The sequence below is a fragment of the Plecotus auritus genome (genome assembly GCF_963455305.1).
Source record: "Plecotus auritus genome assembly, chromosome: 11".
NCBI lineage: Eukaryota > Metazoa > Chordata > Mammalia > Chiroptera > Vespertilionidae > Plecotus > Plecotus auritus.
Window position 1 is genome coordinate 51,248,105 of NC_137777.1, and position 21,558 is coordinate 51,269,662.

General features: G+C 43.3%; 1 protein-coding gene across 1 annotated transcript in view; it reads right to left on the bottom strand.

The window, feature by feature from the left end:
- The window catches only part of MRPS28 (mitochondrial ribosomal protein S28), a 117,492-nt gene extending 96,264 nt beyond the window's left edge, over positions 1 to 21,228 (bottom strand). Inside the window, exons 1-2 of the mRNA XM_080646940.1 lie at positions 20,384 to 21,228; positions 5,453 to 5,634 (exon numbers count right to left, since the gene is read on the bottom strand). Of these exons, the coding sequence (XP_080503066.1) occupies positions 5,453 to 5,634; positions 20,384 to 20,599 (398 nt within the window). The 5' untranslated portion in view covers positions 20,600 to 21,228. The remainder of the gene's footprint in view (positions 1 to 5,452; positions 5,635 to 20,383) is intronic.
- Positions 21,229 to 21,558: the final 330 nt, after the last annotated feature.

A 21,558-nucleotide genomic window follows, 5' to 3' on the forward strand; every position in this document is an offset into this window, starting at 1 on the left:
CAGAGGGTTTTATATTTCTAAGTAGCAGAAGTTCTCTGACTCATAGGAGTGGTTCATGGAAAAGTAGACTGAAGTGAGGACTCGTTAAAAAATATACTCATATGCTGCAAAGACATTAACTTAGCGATTCATGCACATGTCCTACTGTGGGGCCAGGCCTTCTCCCCGGGTAAAGGCTCACTCCCTGGGGCCCGGTGCTGATCTCCTGGCACAAACAACCCCCCACTGCAGTGTCTGCAATGGCCAGAGGCAGCCATTTCAGTGTAAAACAGGGACAGAAGGACATTTGGAAAGCAATTCCTTCCAGATTTCTATGATCTGACCCCTCCAATCTTTATGGTTTACTCGTTCAAATTCAATAACAATTTTGTTTAAAAACAAAATCTCTCCTTTATGAGAAGTCTTCCCAAAATTATATTTCATAAGAACAAAAACGCTTTCTGTACTCATATTTTATTAGTTTAGGCCCGTGGTCGGCAAACTGCGGCTCGCGAGCCACATGCGGCTCTTTGGCCCCTTGAGTGTGGCTCTTCCACAAAATACCACAGCCTGGGCGAGTCTATTTTGAAGAAGTGGCGTTAGAAGAAGTTTAAGTTTAAAAAATTTGGCTCTCAAAAGAAATTTCAATCGTTGTACTGTTGATATTTGGCTCTGTTGACTAATGAGTTTGCCGACCACTAGTTTAGGCAATAATCAAATATATTATTTAACAAGAATATAAACAGGTTTTGGAACAAACACAACTAGCTTTTGCTAAAGATATACCTCAACTGGAAGAAGCAAAAGTGCCCAGGTTAGTAGAGGACATCTACTTTCTAATTGTCCATGTAGTACTGGTGTCAACAGTGGGTTTTATAGAAAAGAAGAGAATGTTCATTAACTCAGCAAGTCATTACTTCAATTAATTACCAGAAGTTAGTGCCAGAGTCATTCTGATTTGTTACAATATAATTTCTGCTTTCAAGACAGAAGCTGATATGAAAGAAAAACAATGTAAGTTATAACTTTTGTGGTTGGTACTGTAAAAATTAGGCCCCATCCACACCTCTAAAATCTCAAAATTTACTTACAATATTTCTATTTTGCAATTCACTCTAACTAGATCACACTACTGAACATGCCTAAATACTAGTTTATATTCTGAATGTTACTATTAATGTAGTGTATTTCTAGAACTAATTTTCCTTTTAAAAATGTTTCTCAAACATTTTACTTTTTTGTAGTAGAAATACCCACCACCATGCCCCACACTTCAAACAGTGAATGGAGAGCTGCTCCGCCCCAGAGCAAGCGCGGCAGCCTTTCTGCACAACTCTAGCGCTTCCTGGAACAAAGGCCAAAACCGTTTCTTTAAGCCATAACCAAAAACTAATGTAAATAATTATTCACTTACCCTGTATCAGTCACTGTCAGTTAATAAACCAAAGTTTTTTCTCAAAAAAAAAAAAAAAACTAATGTAAAATAAAAAAAGTTATAGAACTTATTAAAAGGCTTGTGCCTCACTCATTCGGATAGTCGGTTAACCCAAATGATTTCTGATCTTATCCATTACTCTAAGTCTGAAAGGCCACTGAACTTATTGAAAGCAATAATAAAAAAATTAAACCATTTTGTTAAGCTGGGTATTTTATTAAATTTGAGTTTTCATGTATCTTATTAATATTTAAATGATCCTACTGTAGAATAGATTCAACTATACACAACTCTAAATAAAGAGAAAAATGGTTCTCAAAAGGGATAAAAAAGGTCAGGCTGATGAATAATAAACAAATTAGGTAAATACTTACATCTTATTTAAAGTCACTTAAATAAATGTATCAGAGCAGGAATCTGCCAGAATATGTGCAGTCAGCGGCCTGACATGAAGGCAGAGAGCAAACATGTGTCCAGACAGTCAGCTGCTGCATCCGGTCATGTCCTCTACACCTGCTGGCATGCAGCGGGGAGACCAGAGACCCGCTGGATCTCATCGCTTCCCATTTGGTGTCTTCTTTCCACCAATGATAAAGGCTACAGGTAAGATTTGAATTAAATATCTCCCACCCTTACATTCTGATTTGGATTCAAGTAGAAAGGCAACATAACTGAAACAGTACTTTAAAATATTGTAGCCTGGCTGTCATGGCCTAATGGTTGCGTGTCGACCTATGAACCAGGAGGTCCCTGTCGGATTCCCCATCAGGGTATATACCCAGGTTGCAGGCTCGATCCCCAGTAGGGGGCGTGCAGGAAGCACACAATCAATGATTCTCATCATTGATGTTTCTATCTCTCTCTCCCTCTCTGTTCCTCTCTGAAATAAAAATAAAAATGAAATAAAATATTGTAGACAGTAAGATCAGTATACTTTCAAAGCTAAGTGACAGGCAGCTGTAAGAGACCCAGAGAAGGGTTTCAGAAAGAACTGAAGCATCTCTACGTGTAGAAATCAAGAGACTGGATAACTATTTAGTAAAGAGTATAACCCTCCTTTCCCGGATAAATTGGGAAGTGGACAACAAAGAATTGGCTAAGTAGAAAGTGTTTCTCAGAAAAACTGTCTGTAGACCCAGAGCTGCAGTTGTGCTCCCAGCATCAGAGCATGTGTCACAGAGGGAGGGGGAAGGAAGCAGGCAGCCAGGCAGGTGCAGTTGGCTGCAATGAGCCCCCTCCAACCCCAGCACACTGTTAGAAAGAACTGCTAGACCAGTGGTCGGCAAACGAGCCGCGGTTTGCCGCTCTGTTGACTAATGAGTTTGCCGACCACTGCGTAAGGCATTACCCTTACCCAGAAGTTTTGACTTCAGTTTAAAGACATTAGTACATTATTAAAATGTTTTTAAGTGTTTTTCCCTAAGACAGTGGTCGGCTAACTCATTAGTCAACAGAGCGGCAAACCAGAGCAACAGGACTTACAGCGTGACTGTTGTTTATCATTTGGGAAAACAAAGGATGAACAGTCAACTCTTCCCCAAAACTATTTTCACTGCTTTGAGAAGACATGAATCTGGCCCCAACTTGGCAAACTGGCATTATGAGAGAAATAAGCATATTTTCTGTCTTTTTTAAAACCACTAACTAAAGTCCAATAATATACCGTGTTTCCCCGAAAATAAGACATCCTCCGAAAATAAGACCTACTTACAGGTTTCCTTCTGAATGAAATATAAGGCATCCCCCGAAAATAAGGCCCCAGGCTCTGTCTCAGAATGAAAATTAATTTACTGTAAACTGGTCGCTAGGGCCGCCCCGACTGGTGTCTAGCAACCAGTGACGTTACGCGGAGTCCTGACGTCACTGCTGTGTGGAGGCGGAGCGGAGGTCGGAGTGAGCAGTGAGCGCGGGGCAGGAGAGAGGAGGAGACTTTCCCAGATGCGTGTAGAAGAACAGGAGGATTAGAGAGCGGACGGGACGCGGCGAAGGTGGTGAGTGCTGGTCTGTCTCTGGTGACACTACCTGATGCTCGCGGCCGCCTTCATGATGACTGAAGGTTCTCAGTCAGTGGCAGACCCTGCTCCAGCCCAGATCCAGGCCCCAGCAAGCTCAGTGACAGTCCCCAGGCAGGCCCCAGGGGGTAAATGTCTGATAAAGGGGTAGGGGGGATGTCTGGTGAAGGTGTTCAGTGGCACAGGGGTGGGGGGAGGGGGATCACTTAAAATGACACAGGAGGATCAGAGGGGACAATCAAAATGACACAGGAGGATCAGAGGGGACAATCAAAATGACACAGGAGGATCAAAAGGGGTTACTAAAATGGTAATCCCCCCCTCTGATTCTCCTGTGCCATTTTGATTCCCCCCTCTGATTCCCTCTGTGTCATTTTGAGTGATCCCCCTCCCCCCACCTTGATACCCCAATTCCTTTTTTTTTACCCCTAGAAATGAGCGCAAAAAGAAAAAGCTACTCCGTGGAGTACAAGAAAGGAATCGTGGAAGACTCTTGGGGCCAAAATCTTACTGCTTTCTGCAAAGAGAAGATGTTGAGTATCGATTGGTCTGAAAATGGCGAGCAGAGTATGGTAACCTCATTGAACAAGTGGACAAGGGAAATGCTAAAAAGCGCAAGTGTGGATCAGGTCGGCAACCATTATTTTCCGAGCTGGAAGACCTGATCTGTGAATGGGTTGTTGACAGGAGAGCAAAGGCTTTGGTTGTGAATAGGGCTCAGATTCAAGAATTTGCCCTTGCAATGGCACCACAGTTTGACATAGCCCCCAAGACTTCAAAGCATCACAACACTGGCTGGATAATTTCCTTCAGCGAAGTGAACTGTCTTTAAGAAGATCTACCAACATTGTTTAAGTTGGAAGATACTCAAGTTATTAAGCGAGCACTTGCATTCAAGTCCTTTATTGATGATGCTGACTTCTCTAAATACAATCTTTCCAACATGATTGCTATGGATGAAACTGCAGTGTTTATGGGCCAATCATCTCAAACAACAATTGAACAGCGAGGTGCCTCCTTAGCGTACATTCCCTCCACTGCTTACGAAAGTGCACGTGTTTCCTGTATTTTGGCAATTCGTCTGGATGGCACTGAAATCCCACCTTTAATCATTTCTAAGGGCAAGAAGGAAAAGATTGAACGTGTTTTGGGCGTTTTTATTCTTGAAACTGAAAAAGCCTGGGCCACACAAGCAGTTATAAGGAAGTGGGTCAATTTAATGCTGCTGCTTGTTATGCGAGGGAGCCAAAGAGGTCTGCTAGTCTGGGATGCAGCCAGCACTCACCGCGCTAAAGACATGAAGACATTTCTTCACGAAAGAAAAATAGATCAGATAATGATTCCCGCAGGAATGACGGCCTATCTCCAGACTCTTGATATTGCAACAAACAAGCCATTCAAAGACAATTTGCGCATGGAAATTAATGACTACATTGAAAATAGAATGGAGAGAAATCAGCGTGGAAACTTTGTGAAACCTAAACTGCAAGAAGTTGTGACTTGGGTGAAGAATTCATGGGAGAAAATCACTGACAGTTGCATTGCAAATGCACTGCGAGCAGGCTACCTTGACAAGAAGTACTCATTTAAAGACAGTGCTATTGCTAAACATGAGAGATTTGGTCCACTGATTCTGAAAGAAATGGAGTCACAAGAAATTCACCAGGAAATTCAGGAATTGGATTGTTATGATGATGTTCCAGAAGATGATGACATGATTGTCATTGAATAAATGAGTAAATTCTTGATACTGTAGGATTCACAGTTTGTCTGGTTTGTGTTGACAACTACTGTACTACCGTACCGTATACAGGTAATAAATTTCCTTTATTTTCATTTAACAATAAATGTGTACCGTATTCTTCTTCATGGAAAAATAAGACATCCCCTGAAAATAAGATCTAGCGTGTCTTTGGGGCAAAAATTAATATAAGACACTGTCTTATTTTCGGGAAGACACGGTACTTTTGAAGTATCTCAACTTTATGGAAACACTATTAAAGCACTTGGAAATGACTGTACTTACTCTCCATCCACTTCTGGTCTTGTACACACACAATGAAACTTGCCGCCAAAATCTATGTAAAGATCCTTCTCCACAATATGAAAAATTCGCCCAATGACGATTTTATCCTTGGCAGGTCCCATCTGAGTGAGAGGAGAATGTCTCAGCATAGACGCGAAGGATTCCACGCCTTTCAGAGAGCCCTAAATATGAAAAGAGGTATTTATGTGCATATAATTCAATATAAAGATATAATACGGTGGGTATAATAAAATCTTACTGGGGAAATTTAAAAGTCAGTTTGCTGTATATTTACATTTTGTAGCAATTGTAAAAGAGATTTACATAGGATTTTGCTTTAAAAAGCCAGGTATACTCTTCAACTTCATTTTTTCTTTTTACTTCGTGAAAAGGAGCCAGCGTGGCCAGGTGGCTGGAGTGAAACCGGGACTCTGAGCAGGGTTCGGAGTGGCCTTGGACAAAGCCTCCTGCCTGGGGAGGAGGGGAGTCTGAGCCTGTGAGGGCATCCCAGGAGGCGACGGACTTACTCCTAGTACTGACCACCTTCCAATTCAGGTTTAGGGAGAGTGACTGTTCTTGTAATACAATTTTCACACATTAAGATAAAAATGATTAAGGGTCCTGCAATTAGCAAGCTGAACATGAGTTCATAATGCAGTATTTTTAATGGTTTGACCCTGTTATAATTTTATTCAAAGGAAAATAGCTTCTTTAATTGTTTTGTGCTGTCAGTTTCTAGTTGTTTTACATACTGGAGTTACTGAGGGATGACTGAACGAATAATGCAGGCTGATTACTTTTTAAAAACTTACATTTTTTCCAAACCTATGCTCACCAGGGCCTGAATTTTGGAGGCAACAAATACCTTATTTGAACATGCCTCTCAACCTTTACACCAAGTGACCCGAGAAGCTGCCAATCTGACTGGGGTCCAGAACAAGACAAGGCTCTGCAGCAGGTCCAGGCCACCAGGCAGGCTATTCTACTGCTCGGCCTTTACAACCCGGCACGTGGGGGTGCCTACACGTGTCTGTGCCTCGTGCCAACGCAGAATGGAGACTGACAAGCCTCTCCAGGTGACTCTCAGGTGACTGAAGGACAGTGGTGAAGTCACAGCCACACTGAGCAGTTCACCTGAATGATCATTTTGCCTGGACAAAGACAGGGCCAAGATATGAATCGATGTTGATTTGTGTGAAGTGACCCATGATTTTGCTGGATGGTCAGGGATTTAGAAGTAACATGATTGGAAAATAGATGACAAGTGGTCTGGGAAAGACATGTAGCTACCATAGATCTCTCTGAATGGACACAGAGTGGAAAAACGAATGAGTCACATGGGAATGATTTCTTCAGCAGAGAGGAAGCTTAATAATCAGGAAACAAGATAACCAGTCCTGTGGACACCAGTCAAGCTCTTTCCCCTCGCAAATGGGTTCAAGAACACAGTGGCCATGGCAGCAGGGATGTGCTTCTGTGGTAGGGGCCGGAGGGGTATCTCAACAGGTCCTGGACCACCAGACAACTAGAAATTTCGCCAAGGCTGCAGGACCTTGAATTTTTGTGGGATGGAGGTTATGTATGGATTCAGAAACACTTCCTTATATTCACCCAACACTGCTAAATGACCAATCGCCAAGAGCAGAGACCAGCACTAAGCTTCCAATACAGCAGCACTCCCGGGAGGATCAGCCGGCCACCTGGTGGCAGGATGGTTACACAGGACCACTCTAAATGAATATATTATCACTGGAATAGACACTCTGAATATGGATTTGCCTTCCCTGCCCACAAAGCTTCCATCAAAACCACCATCCATTAACTAAGAGAATTTCATAGTCATTGTCATGATATGCCACACAGCACTGCTTCTAACCCAAGAAATCATTTTACAGGAAATGATGTGGGATAATGGGATTGTGCTTATGGACTTCACTGGTCTTTCCAGTGCTGGGCCTGACAGGCTAGTGAAATGGTTTTTTAAATTAAACTTCCTATTTTGAGACCATTGTAAATACACATGCAATGGTAAGAAATAATACATGGAGATCTCCGCACCTTTGTCCCAATTCTCCCAATGGTAACATCTTGTAAGACACAGTATAACATTACACCCATAGCATTCGGATTTTATACAATTTTATCACATGGGAAGGCTCATGTATTTGCCACCACAGTCCAGTTGCAGGACAGTTCTAGCACTGTATTTTGCTCTCATCTCCCTTCTGCCCACCCCATCCCTAAATTTCAGTAACTAACCTGCTCCCCATCTCTATAATTTTGTCATTTCAAGAATGTCACTCAAATGGAATCATAGGGTCCGTAACCCTTTGGGACTGGCTTTTTTCACTCAGCACGATTCCCTTGAGATTCATTCAAGCTGATGTGTGAATCAACTGCTTGTTCCTCTGTATTGCTAAGAAGTATTCCATGGCACAGATGGACCAGTTTATCTAACCACTGATCAGCTGAAAAGGTATCTGGGCTATTTCCAGTTTGGGCTATTACAAGTAAAGCTACTATGAACATTTGTGTACAGGTTTTTATATGAATGTAAGTTTACATTTCTCTGGTATCAATATTCTCTGCCTCAGTTTGCACTTATTTCCTGTGGGAAAACCCAATGTCTCAACTAGGCCAAGAGACTTGTTGAGCAGCCTATTCCTAGATGGGGCATCTACCATTTATGTATCCTCTGCCAACACCAGAGTACCCAAAGCTTTAAACTGCATCAACACTGTTGAATTTTATTCCCAAATCCCTACCCTACAAACCAGGCTCCATTCAAATGTGAGTTTCCTTTATTTCCCATTATTTAATGCTGATCAAAACAAACCCAAGAGTTGTAATCATGTTACAAAATTTAATGTAAATAAAAGAAAAATTTAATATGACATTTAAAAGAAAAATCAAAATAAAACAAAGCCTACACACATTAAAAGGAGAGCAAGGCTCTAACCGGTTTGGCTCAGTGGCTAGAGCGTCGGCCTGCGGACTGAGGGGTCCCAGGTTCGATTCCAGTCAAGGGCATGTACCTGGGTTGCAGGCACATCCCCAGTAGGAGGTGTGCAGGAGGCAGCTGATCGATGTTTCTAACTCTCTGTTCCTCTCCCTTCCTTTCTGTAAAAAATCAATAAAATATTTTTTTTAAAAAAAAGGAGAGCAAGATTTTCAAGCAAAAATGAGACTCAAGATATAAAAATAGTAAAAGCTAATGCTAATTTGAGAAGTCATAAGAGTCTGACTGCTTAGAAATAAATCATATGATCACCCACAAAACAAATACATGCAGAATATATTCATTTTTTCTTTTAGAAAATGTACAGTATTACTTATAAACATTTTATTGGTGTTGACAAAAACTTACTTTCCCTAGAGATTCATATCTACTTCAACACACTCTTTCATTATTTTTATATTAACTGGTCATTTCTTCTAAACATGCTTTGAAAATGTTAGATTCCACTTTGAAACTAAAGATTTCAGAAGATTTTTATTACAAACTCAGAAATAATGCTCCTAGAATTCGCTAATGTAAAACCAGCAGCACTATGGTTACACACAAATATTTTTCAACATTCCGTTACATATTAATTTTTTAAATATTGATATAATTTTTAAAGTTGTCAATATAAAATTGGTGAGAAAACAAAAGGTTAAATAAAACTATATGATATTGCTACATGAGTTTAACAGACTTAAAACATATTCAAAATATGAGCATTTCCCCTCTTATATAGAAAAAAAATCCTTTAAGTAAGCTATATTTTGGACTTTCCCAGTAAATCAGATATATATACACACATATATATATATATAAATATAAATATTCTGATTTAAATATTCTGTGGTCTGGGATATTCCAGCATTTTGAAATAAAAAATGCCAATAAAAATGTTCATGAAGCCGAAACTGGTTTGGCTCAGTGGATAGAGCGTCAGCCTGCGGACTGAAAAGTCCCGGGTTCGATTCCGGTCAAGGGCATGTACCTTGGTTGCAGGCAAATCCCCGGTGGGGGTTGTGCAGGAGGCAGCTGATCGATGTTTCTCTCTCATCGATGTTTCTAACTCTCTGTCCCTCTCCCTTCCTCTCTGTAAAATATCAATAAAATATATTTTTTTAAAAAAATGTTCATGAAAAAGTGGAAAGTAGCACAGCTGGCATGGCTCAGTGGTTGATCATCGACCTATGAACCAGGAGGTCACAGTTCGATTCCTGGTCAGGGCACATGCCCAGGTTGTGAGCTCGATCCCCAGTCTGGAGTGTGCAGGAGACAGCCAATCAATGATTCTCTCTCATCAATGATGTTTCTATCTCTTTCTCCCTCTCCCTTCCTCTGAAATCAATTTCCAAAATAAAGGAAAAAGTAACATTTACAAAATATTTTCATAAAATCTATCACTAAAATGAAACTATAAACTCTCTTGTAACATCAGTATTCCAAATAAATAAGCTAAAATAGTAAATGTTATTCTCCATCTTAAAATAATAAAATGTTCTTTTGTGTGGTCTTAAAAACTCTTGCAAACCATTTTTGCAATGTGCTGAACAGTAATATGCCACCCTCTACCCTTAAAAAACAGTAATACTCATAAAGCATAAAACCAATTCTCTGCTCCACTTCTGCCACCTTGTGGCTATAAAATGGGTGATGAGCTCCCAAATGGCTTAACAGGTTCTATAAATCTCTACCAACAAGAGGGGTAAAGGTTTAAAAAAATTTTTTAATAAAAGAAATAAGAAAAAGGTCAGACTTAAAAAATAGCCCTAGCCGGTTTGGCTCAGTGGATAGAGAGTCGGCCTGTGGACCAAAAGGGACCGGGTTCGATTCAGGTCAAGGGCACGTACCTTGGTTGCAGGCTCCTCCTCGGTCCAGGCCCTGGTAAGGGAGCGTGCAGAAGGCAACCAATCGATGCATTTCTCTCACATAGATATTTTTTTCTATCTTTCCCTCTCTTCCACTCTCTCTAAAAATCAATGGAAAAAAACATCCTTACTCCTCGGGTGAGGATTGAATTTTCTTTTTCGTTTTTTTTAAAAGGGTGAATGTCCTCGGGTGAGGATTTTTTTTTTTTTAAAGTATATATGTGTACATACATACACACATAAAAAGATATACATATGTATATAAATAGGTCCTCTATATATTGGTCACAAAAATGAAAAGAACTTGGTCCCTACCCTGAAAAAATGAAAAAGAAACAAACAAAAAAAAAAAAACGAGGCAAGGGAAAGAGAAGTGGGTAAATGGGAAAAGGGCACCTACAAACCTCCACACAAAACAATGGCATTTCATGTCATTTACACTTGAGGTCCACAGAAATTTGAGGATAATGAATTCATGATTAAATTCCTACCTGCCAGGGAAAGTTCCTTTTAAGATAACTTGCTTGGCTCTTACTGAATAAGACATTTCTTTTTTTAAAATATATTTTTATTGATTTCAGAGAGAAAGAGAAACATCAAGGATGAGAGAGAATCATTGATTGGCTGCCTCCTGCCTACCCCTCACTGGGGATCGAGCCCATAATCCAGGCATGTGCCCAGACTGGGAATTGAACCCTGACCTCCTGAGCCATGCCAGCTGGGCTGAATATCACTTATTTCTGAGGTGTACATACAGACACATAAGTCTGGACTTTTAGGATAAGAATTAAATCAATGGGTACTGAAGTATGGTAACAACCATACCTGGGTAAAAATAGCTGTTTAATATTTTAACCTTGCTGTTTTGGGTTCTGTACTAATTTAAAAGTTATTTTGATTTTCTGAACTTATGTATGATTGAAAACTCCACTGATGGTGGTTTGAATATCCCATTGATTGTGATCTCACTGGTCATCGAAGCACATTCCTCTGGAACCCAGAACAGATAGTGATCCTAAATTGTCTCAGTAGCTACAGATAACTGAATTTCGGTTGATTCAGTGGTCCCGGAATCTGGACAGCACAATTATTCTAAATTGTCCAGGTGGTCCCAGATAATGCGTTTCTGTTGATTCAGTGATTCGTAGATACTTTAGATAACTAAGTTGCTCAAATTCTGCTTCTGTAAAAATGCTTTTTCGCGAAACAGGTTCCTCATTCCAGACCCAAAGATGTAATCAATACTTTTGTGATATTCTGCATATAAGCCAGAAGTGGCAAGCTGTTCGGGGCTGCGAGGTCTGGAGCGCTTTTGCTCCCTCGTATGCTGCCGGCTTTTAATATAAATGACTCCTTAATTCGACCTTTTTTTGAGGCGTCCTTTGTAAGATGGGGGTTACACTACAACAGTACAATTTCAACCACTGAACCGTATAAATTTAATTCCAATTCAAATCAACAAAAATATATTCAATCCCTACTTATGTGTAAGGCATTATGCAAGGAATGAAAAGGGTGAATAATGAATGAGTCCTGGCCAGAGTGGCCCAGTGTTTGGAGCGTTGGCCTGCTCACCAGGGCACATACCTGGGTTGCAGTTTCAATACCCCGCCCTGATCAGGATGAGTTTGGGAGGCAAGCTGAGTGCAGGATGTGTCTCTCTCACATAGCTGTTTCTCTCTCTCTCCCCCTCCCTTCCACTCACTAAAAAAATTAATGGGAAAAAACATCCTCACTCCTCTGTGAGGACTGAATTTTTTTTTTCATTTTTTTTTAAAGGGTGAATAAAAATGACCCCTAATGTAATACAGAAAAGAAGATAAAACAAATTCACAATGACTTCAATATAACTTAAGAGTTGTGTGTGTACCATAAAGATAGTATAAAATAAAGCCCCGGACATTCAAAAGGAGTTTCATCTGGTTGGGGAGATGACAAAGGCCTAATTAAAGAGGCGGCTTTTCCAATGGAATATGCAGGCAGGGACACTAATTCCAGGGGAAAGAGAAAAGGTAAAAAAATACAGATTTGTTTAAAGAACAGCAAACTGTTTATCTTCCAAAAAAATTTTTTAAGCAGAAGCCATGTTACAAATGGAATCTTAATCTTACATAGAGCCCTTAATATATATAACATACATGTAGTCTTCTGTTGATATAGTTGTATTTTATGAGTTCAAATTGATACCATTTGCCCGGCCAGTATGGCTCAGTGGTTGAGCATCAACCCATGAACCAGGAAGTCAAGGTTCGAGTCCCAGTCAGGGCACATGCCTGGGTTGTGAGCTCAATCCCCAGTAGGGGGCATGCAGGAGGCGGCCAATGGATTATTCTCTCATCACTGATGTTTCTATCTCTATCTCTCTCTCTCTCCCTCTCCCTTCCTTTCTCTGAAATAAATAAAAACATTTTTAAAATTTATTAAGTAAAAAAAGTAAACATTATTTTGATAAAAATCTCAAATTGATATCAAAAAAGTCCACTTACAATACCCCACATGGATAAGGGGGTGAGGCAACAGGCACTGCCACACACTGTAAGTGGGAATGTAGCACAAACAGGCTCTGTCAAAATGCAAATTGTGTGTACACTTTGACCCAGCATATATTCCATAAATATGCAAAAATGTAAATGTAGCATTATCTGTATTAAAGGGGGAATAAAACAGAAAAACACCTAGAAGCTCATTAATGAAAGCCTGGTTAAATAAATTATGCCATGGAATACCAAGCAAATATTTTTTTCAAAGAGGTATATACTCTCAACACATATGTAATGAGAAGGAAAAATATTTGAAGTTATACATACTTAAGTAAAAATAGCAATTTTCAGTAACAACTAAAATATACTGCTTACTAAGTCTCAGGCACTTATGCTGTGTTTACATAATGAATTCATTTAATCTCAATAATCCCATGACATAGGTTTTTCTTTTATAAAAAAGGGAATGAGCCCTAACCGGTTTGGCTCAGTGGATAGAGCGTCGGCTTGCGGACTGAAGGGTCCCAGGTTCGATTCTGGTCAAGGGCATTTACCTGGGTTGCGGGCACATCCCCAGTAGGAGGCGTGCAGGAGGCAGCTGATCGATGTCTCTCTCTCATCGATGTTTCTAACTTTCTATTCCTCTCTCTTCTTCTCCGTAAAAAATCAATAAAAAAATATATTTTAAAAAATAATAAAAATAAATAAATAAATAAATAAATAAATAAATAAATAAATAAATAAAATAAGGGAATGAGCCATAGCTGGTTTGGCTAGTGGATAGAGCGTCAGCCTGCAGAAGGGTCCCAGGTTCAATTCCAGTCAAGGGCACATGCCTGGGTTGCGGGCTTGATCCCGGGCGGGGGGGGGGGAGGGGGGGGGCGCGTGCAGGAGGCAGCCGATCAATGACTCTCTTCCATCACTGATGTTTCTATCTTTCTATCCCTCTCCCTTCCTCTCTGAAATCAATAAAAACATTATTTTTAAAAAGGGAATGATACACATATATTAAGTAATTTTCCAAGGAAACAAGCTAGTAAATAATAGAACCATAATTCAAACCAACATTTGCTGGATCCAGTTTAGACTCTGAAACAGTAATAATGTACTTCAAAACTGTACCAGCCAATGTGTGTTTTTAAGTATAATTACACTTATATTTAATGAGCTTATCTATAATAATAAAAGTGTAATATGCTAATTAGACCAGACATCCTTCCAGACGACCTTCCAGATGAAGATGGGGCTGCAAGGGCCGAGCCCCTTGCATGAATTTCATGCATCGGTCCTCTAGTCTGTATATTAAAAGCCTAAGCGACCATTATGGTGGAACGACCAGAACAACCAGTCGCTATGATGCGCACTGACCAGCAGGGGGCAGATGCTCAACACAGGAGCTGCCCCTTGGTGATCAGTGCACTCCCATAGGGGGAGCACCATTCAGCCAGAAGCCAGGCTCAGGGCTGGCAAGCGCAACGGTGGTGGCAAGAGCCTCCCCCGCCTCCGCTGCAGGAGAGTGGTAAGGAACAAGGGATCATGGATTGCGAGAGGGATGTCCAACTGCCAGCTTAGCCAATAGGCAGACAGCCCCCGAGGAGTCCCAGACTGGGAGAGGATGGAGACTGGGCTGAGGGACACCGCCCCCCGTGCATGAATTTCGTGCACCGGGTCTCTAGTCTTACCTAATAATAGACAAACATGTAAACTGACCGTACCTCCACTACGCCACCAGCCAATCAGGAGTGATATGCAAATGAACCCAACAAAGATGGCGATTAATTTGCATACTCAGCCACGGAGTGACGGGGCGGGACGCTTGCCAGGCGTTCTGCCCCACCCCCCGTCTCTCAGGGCCTCTGGCAGCGTGGGAAGGTGGGGCCGGAGCGGAAAGAGAAGGCTCCCGGAGCAGAAAAAGGTGGCTCCAGTGCCTGAGCGGAAAGGGGCTGGGCCGGAGTGGAAAGGCGGTACTGGCAGCCAGGGAAAGGAAAGCCCACTCTAGCACGAATCTTCATGCATCGGGCTTCTAGTGTATGTATAAAATCTCTGGAATTTGCCATTTTAAAAATATAGGAGGAACCTAGGAAGATGGCGAAGTAAGTAAATGCAGCACTCGCTGCCTCCCTCAACATCAAAATTACAACTAAAATACAGAACAACCATCATTTAGAACCGCCTGAAATTTGGCTGAATGGAAGTCCTACAATTGGAGAAGTAAAGAAGAAAGCACATTGAGACAGGCAGGAAGCATGGAACAGGCTGGTCCAACACCTACATGTGGTGTTTTTTAATGGGGAGGGATAGCTCAGTTGTGGAGGCCTCCAGTGAGGAGCAAGGGTTCCCAGCCCCAGACCAGATCCCTCAGCCCAGTTTCCAGTGCTGGGAAGAGAAGTCCCCATAACTTCAGGCTGTAAAAACCAGTGGGGATTGTGGCTGAGTGACAGGGAGGCTGCTGGAGATCCAGGAAGTTCCTCTTAAAAGGGCCAGCACATGGACTTACTCAGACTCATCCCTCTGGGCTCCAGTGCTGGGGCAGCAGTTTGAAAGGAACCTGGGGCATTTGGAGAGGAACTGGATTGCCTGGCATCAGGGCAAGTACTCAGGCTGCTTTCTCCCAGACAGGGGTGCTCACAGGGTGCATTGTTCCTATGCTGACATCTTCCCCATCACAGAGCTGACTTGCAGGCTCCATATCTGAGGCTCCATCAACCTGGATCACACTGTTCCCACCACCCTGATGATTCCTTGAGACCCCACCCACCCAATTTGCTGCCCTACCCAAGCTGTTTGCAGCAGCTTTTCCGTATGTCCTGGCTCAGGCTTCAGGCTTTCCTAAAATCTCTCAAACAAGCAGCACCTGGAGTCAGCATGCCTATCAATAAGAGGCCTAAGGCCCAGCACTAGAAGCAAGCTGCCTTGCTTCACAGCTTGGCCTCATCTGGACACTTCCAAACCCAACACAAGTAGCAGCCATCTGCAGATCCCTCTGTAGCTCCTGCTGAGTGGCCCCAGGCAGTGGCTGACTTTGCATCTCCCAGGGGGCACCAGAGCCAGTGCACCTGGTGGACAGCTTCAGACCATACCAGATTACAACTCTACACATCCACAAGCACCACATTCAAGGGGCAGACTCAGTAAGCACCAAAGTACCACTGAAGCAAATCCTGCTCCATAGGAGTGTCTCCTGCACAGCAGCTCTTCTGTTGTAGTCGCAGCTGGTCTTCACAGTCAATTGGCCTGGAGGTCAACTCCTCCCAGTGACGCCAATAGTAATCAAAGTTCAACTACAACAAGACTGTGCACACAGCCCACACAGGGGTGCACCTAGAGTGTCCAGCTCAGGTGATTGGAAGGCTGAACCACTGGGTCCTACAGGACACCTACTACACAAGGCCACTCTACCAATTCCAGGAAACATAGCAGCTCTACCTACTACATAGAAACAAACACAGAGAAGCAGCAAAAATGTGGAAACAAAGAAACAGGTCACAAATGAAAGAACAGGAGAAATCTCAAAAAAAACCTAAATGAAATGGAAGCAAACAAACTACTAGATACAGAGTTCAAAACAATGGTTATAAGGATAATCAAAGATCTTAACGAGAGCTTGTCAGAGCCAGCAGGAGCACTGCTCAGCATTGCCGCGCTGAGTTGTTCTGAGTCCATATATTCTAAATTCTTCCCGACTACACCAGGGCTGGTTCCTTCTCGAACCCTTCCCACTGTACTAATGGTTGGGAACTTATCCAAGTTCCTCCTTTATCCTCTGCTCACTGAGACACAGGTCAATTCTCGGTGGTGGGGCAGACAGAGAAGCCATGAGAGGCTGTGGGTATATAAGAATGGGTCTTTATTGCAGAAGCCAATGGCCATACAGCCATCAGACAAAACAGTTCTCCACAGCAAAGTCCATACAACAGGCAGGCAGCCATACACCTGCTGGTGAACAGATACATCTTTCCCACAAAGCAACATTACTCTCTGTACCTACTGCTATTATATGAGCAGCCGCATGCTGCCTCTAGACACCTAGCTTTACATAGCAATAGTACCTGAGCTCTCCCCTGGAGCTTCAGCCTCAGCAGCTTCTCCTGTCTTCCTCGCCCAGCACACTGGCCGGTTAACATGGTAGCTATATCTGAGCTGTCTGTGAGCTCTTAGCCTTACATTGTAGCAGTATCGACTCTCAGCTCCCCACCTGAGCTCTCTAGCTTCTCTTGCACATGTAGAAGCTAGTCTCTATGTCTGCCACCTCTGCTTCTTCACACACTCTGCTTTGCCCACCTGCTCTCTCTAGCAGACTCCTATCAGTAACCTGTATATTATTCCAGAGACAAAGAAGGCTAGCGCTGGGTTACATTAATCATTTGGGTTACAGAAGGGCACAGTGTACCATGTGTCCTTGCACCCGCTCGGTATCTTAGCCTGATTATGATTCCCAGGCTCAGAGTCCTTGGACATCCCATTTGGGCTCATGACAGAACAGTCTTGAACATCCTGGTGTATGAATAACAAGGCCTCTGTGCTCTCATTGGCGTGGTTCCCACAGAGCTTCAAGGGGCTTAGTGAGAACATCAAAGACATGAAAAAGGACCAGTCAAAAATTAAGCATACACAAACTGAAATAAAGAATAATTTGCAGGGATTCAACAGTAGAGTAGAGTGTTCTGAGAATCAAATCAACGATTTGGAATATGAGGAAGCAAAAAAACACCTAATCAGAAGAGCAAAAAGAAAAAAAGAACCCAAAAATATGAAGACAGTGTAAGGAGCCTCTGGGACAACTTCAAGCATACCAACATTTGCATAATGGTGGTGCCAGAAGAAGAAGAGAGAAAGGTATTGAAAACCTGTTTGAAGAAATAATGACAGAAAACTTCCCTTACCTGGTGAAAGAAATGGACTTAAAAGTTCAGGATGTGTAGAGTCCCAAATAATAGGAACCCAAAGAGGCCCACACTAAGTCAGACCATAATTAAAATGCCAAAAGTTAAAGACAAAGAGAGAATCTTAAAGGCAGCAAGAAAAAAGCAGTTAGTTACCTACAAGGGAGATTTCTGATTTCTCAACAGAAACTTTGCAGGCCAGAGGGAGTGGCAAAATATGTTCAAAGTGATAAATAACAAGGATCTACAACCAAGATTACTCTACCCAGAAAAGCTATCATTTAGAATTGAAGTTCAGGTAAAGAGCGTCCACAGACAAGAAAAAGCTAAAGGTGCTCATCACCAAACCTGTATGACATGAAATACTGAAGGGTATTCTTTAAGAAGAGGAAGAAGAAAAAGAAGATAAAAAATATGAACAATAAAATGGCAATCCTATATAATAAAACCCTAATATGCAAATCGACCAAACAGCAGAACGACCGGCAGAACGACCAATCGCTATGACGTGCACTGACCACCAGGGGGCAGATGATCAACACAGGGGCTGCCCCTTGGTGGTCAGTGCGCTCCCACAGGGGGAGCGCCACTCAGCGGGGATCGGGCCTAAGCCAGCAGGCAGACATCCCCCGAGGGGTCCCAGACCACAAGAGGGTGCAGGCCGGGTAGAGGGCTTCCCCACCCCACCACCCCCCCCCCCCCCCCCCGGCCCCAGTGCACTAATTTCGTGCACCAGGCCTCTAATAAATACATATCTATCAACAATTGAAACTAAAAATAAATGAACAAGGAATCTAATGAACAAAATAAACTGATAAATAAAATAGAACCAAAGGCATGGAAACATGGAACAGACTGAGGAATCTCAGAGGGAAGGGGGGAGAAGATGGGAAGAGATTAACCAAAGAACTTATATGCATAGATGCATTACCTATGGACATAGACAATATGGTGGTGAAGGCCTGGGGTGGGGCAGGAGCGAGGTGGAGGAGGATAATGGGGGGGGGGGAATATGTGTAATACTCTCAACAATAAAGATTTTAAAAAGACCAAAAAAAAAGAGAAAAGGGAGCTTTTACATATCCCACAATAACCTTCAGTGCTATTTAAATTCTTTTTAAAGTAAGCAAATATTACTTAGTAAACTTAATTTTTTTTCCAAAAAAATCTTGACCACACAACCCGCCAGCGGGAGCCAGCTGCTCCAGTGTCCAAAGGAGGCTGCCTGCACACCTGAGGCTCTCAGGTGCTTGTAGTTGGAGGTGATCTGCAAGGGCGGGAGAAGAAAGTAGTTGGCGGGCCCATCCCTGACTCACCCGCTGGTTGGGCACACTGAGTCTCAGGCTACCTGTGGCCTTAGGGAGCATGCCCTCAGCCCCACCCTACAGGATGTTGCTAATGGGGCGGTAAGGGCAGGGGGGAGGGCTGGAGGGGGTCAATGGGGGAAAAGGGGGACACCTGTAATACTTTCAACAATAAAGAATTTTTTTTTAATCTCGACCACACAATAAAAAGGAATTTTATTCAGCTTGTAATCTCAGGACACTCTTCAATTAAAAAGATCTAGAAATTTCAAAAAGTAAAGTGAAAACCCGTTCACAAAGTTGACTCTCAACACCTAATAACTGCTCATATTCCTCATCATAAACATGTCAGGAAAGCACTTCCAATTAACGTTAAAATTCAAACAAGTTTATGTTCAGTTACCTTATTACCTTATTACTCTTACAACTGTTTTTGATCAATTATTATTTTGGATGAGCTCATAACTGTACTATTCGCACTTGTACAACTGTTTTTGAGCAGTCACACAGATATCTCAATTGAAGTTCAAATATGCACTATGTGTACTATTCATTCATTCATCCCTTCAGCAAACACTGACAGCCCACAAACTGAGAGTCAGCGCTGTGCTGGATGCCCGTCAGTTTATCCTATAATCCAGGACACCAGTCTGTGAGCTGTTTGGTACTGGACCCCAAAGAGATAGTAAGTACAGAAACTGAGTGGGGTTTTTTTTTTTAATATAACTTAACATTGCCAGACATCCAATTTCACGTCTGCTTAATCTAATAATTTTTTAAAATCTGGCTTGCATTTATGTTTACTTCTTCCATTTCATTTCTCTAGTAATTCTATCGTATTTACAAAAGTATTGCCTGAGTCAGATGGGAATTTTTTTCTTGTCATTTACAGAAAAGTGAGGCCCTGACAGCTTAGATTGCTTTGCCCAAGTTCATAGAGACTAATTCTCTCATTCACCTACCCACTGAATTAACAAACATGAAGAACCTGGCACGCCAGGCACCAAGCATCGCACTGGAGCTACAAGACGAGCAGAGAGCCCAGCCTCTCTGGTGTGGGTCCCATTCGCCTCCGAGTCCAGGGGTCGTCCTAGACCGCATCAGAAGACACGCGCGAAGGTCCAGCATGTAAATGCCGCACAAAGCGCAACAAGAGGAGAAACTACAACAGCGCGCGCTCTGTTCAAAGAGTCCAAAGGGCCAAGAAGCATGCCGGCTCCACGCTCCAAGCTCCACGCCACGCCCCGCCCCCAGCCCCCGCCCAGGACCTCAGCCCCGCCCCCATCCCGGGCTCCGCGCTCCACTCCCCACGCCAGGCCCGGCCCCAACCCCGGGATCCGCCCCGACCCCGGCCAAGGCCCCGCCTCCCACGTCACTGGCGCAGCTCCCGCGACTCACCCGTGACGGCCCGAGCTCCGCCTTGCGCTGCAATTCTGAGTGCCGCTCCAGAGCGCTCGCGAAGCCGCCTGGGCGCGCTCTATCCTCCGTGGACTCGGAACTCTGGTTCCCGGAGCCACTCTCAGTGCCCGAGCCTCCATAGGACCGAGAGAAGAAGAACACGCGCAGGAAACGACTCTCGGCAGCCACGGCACGGGGCCGACACAGCGCGGCCATGACGGCTCCAGCCTGAACCTCTGACCTTCAACCTCTCCGCCAGCGCGCAGGTCACGGGCGGGGCTTCCGTCGCCCTGCCCACTGACCGCACAGCACTAACTGCGGGCGGGGCGCGGTGTAGTCAGCGCATGCGCGGAGTTGGAGGCGAGCCTGGGAACCTGGCTGCAGTAAGTCCGCGGCTAAAGGTCCGGTGCTGGCCGCGGTCCGCTTCGTTAAGCGGAGAAAGCGTTCTTCGCCCCAGGAATTTCGCCCTCCCAGGCATCCCGTGTGCCTTGTCCTGCTGCAAATGCTGTCCCGCCGCCTGCGCGTGTGCCCAGGTGGCCGCAAGGCTCGTCCCCCCCGCCCTTCAGGTCTTTGTTGCAACCCCAAATACACACTGTCGGGCTCCCGGGTATTCGCTATTCCACTTGGCCCTTCTTAATACGCCCTAGAGTTGACTTACAGCAGTTTTGTTCAGCGTCTGAGCCCCCATTTTGCTGTTGGACGGCCGACACCGGCCTCGGACATTTGTGAAATCCTGCACCCAGTTGGTCTCTGCCTCTTCTGCGGTCAGTCCACCCACGTTTCAAAAACACTGATCTTCCCGAGACCTGTTTGTCATCTTTACTTATTACAGTTTCTTCTAGAGGATTGAGAGATTTCGGAATGTGCTTAAATATGCTCCACCAGAGGCCCCACCCCACCCTCACTCGTGATTTTTCTCCGTGTTTTTCCCCAATGTTAATTCACAGATTTTGTCCACACGCTTCAAAACCGAGCCCAATACCATATGAACAAGTGTTTACGAATTAAGCTGCCCAACCATTTTCTACCCAACAATCTTATATTAATTAGTTATGTAATTATTTATATGTAATTAGTTATTTTAGAGGAGACGGCAAGCACCCTTCCCAATTTCTTTGCAGGCACTTTGACAGAAGGGATTTTTATTGAGACAGCCCCTATTTTAATAATGCCTT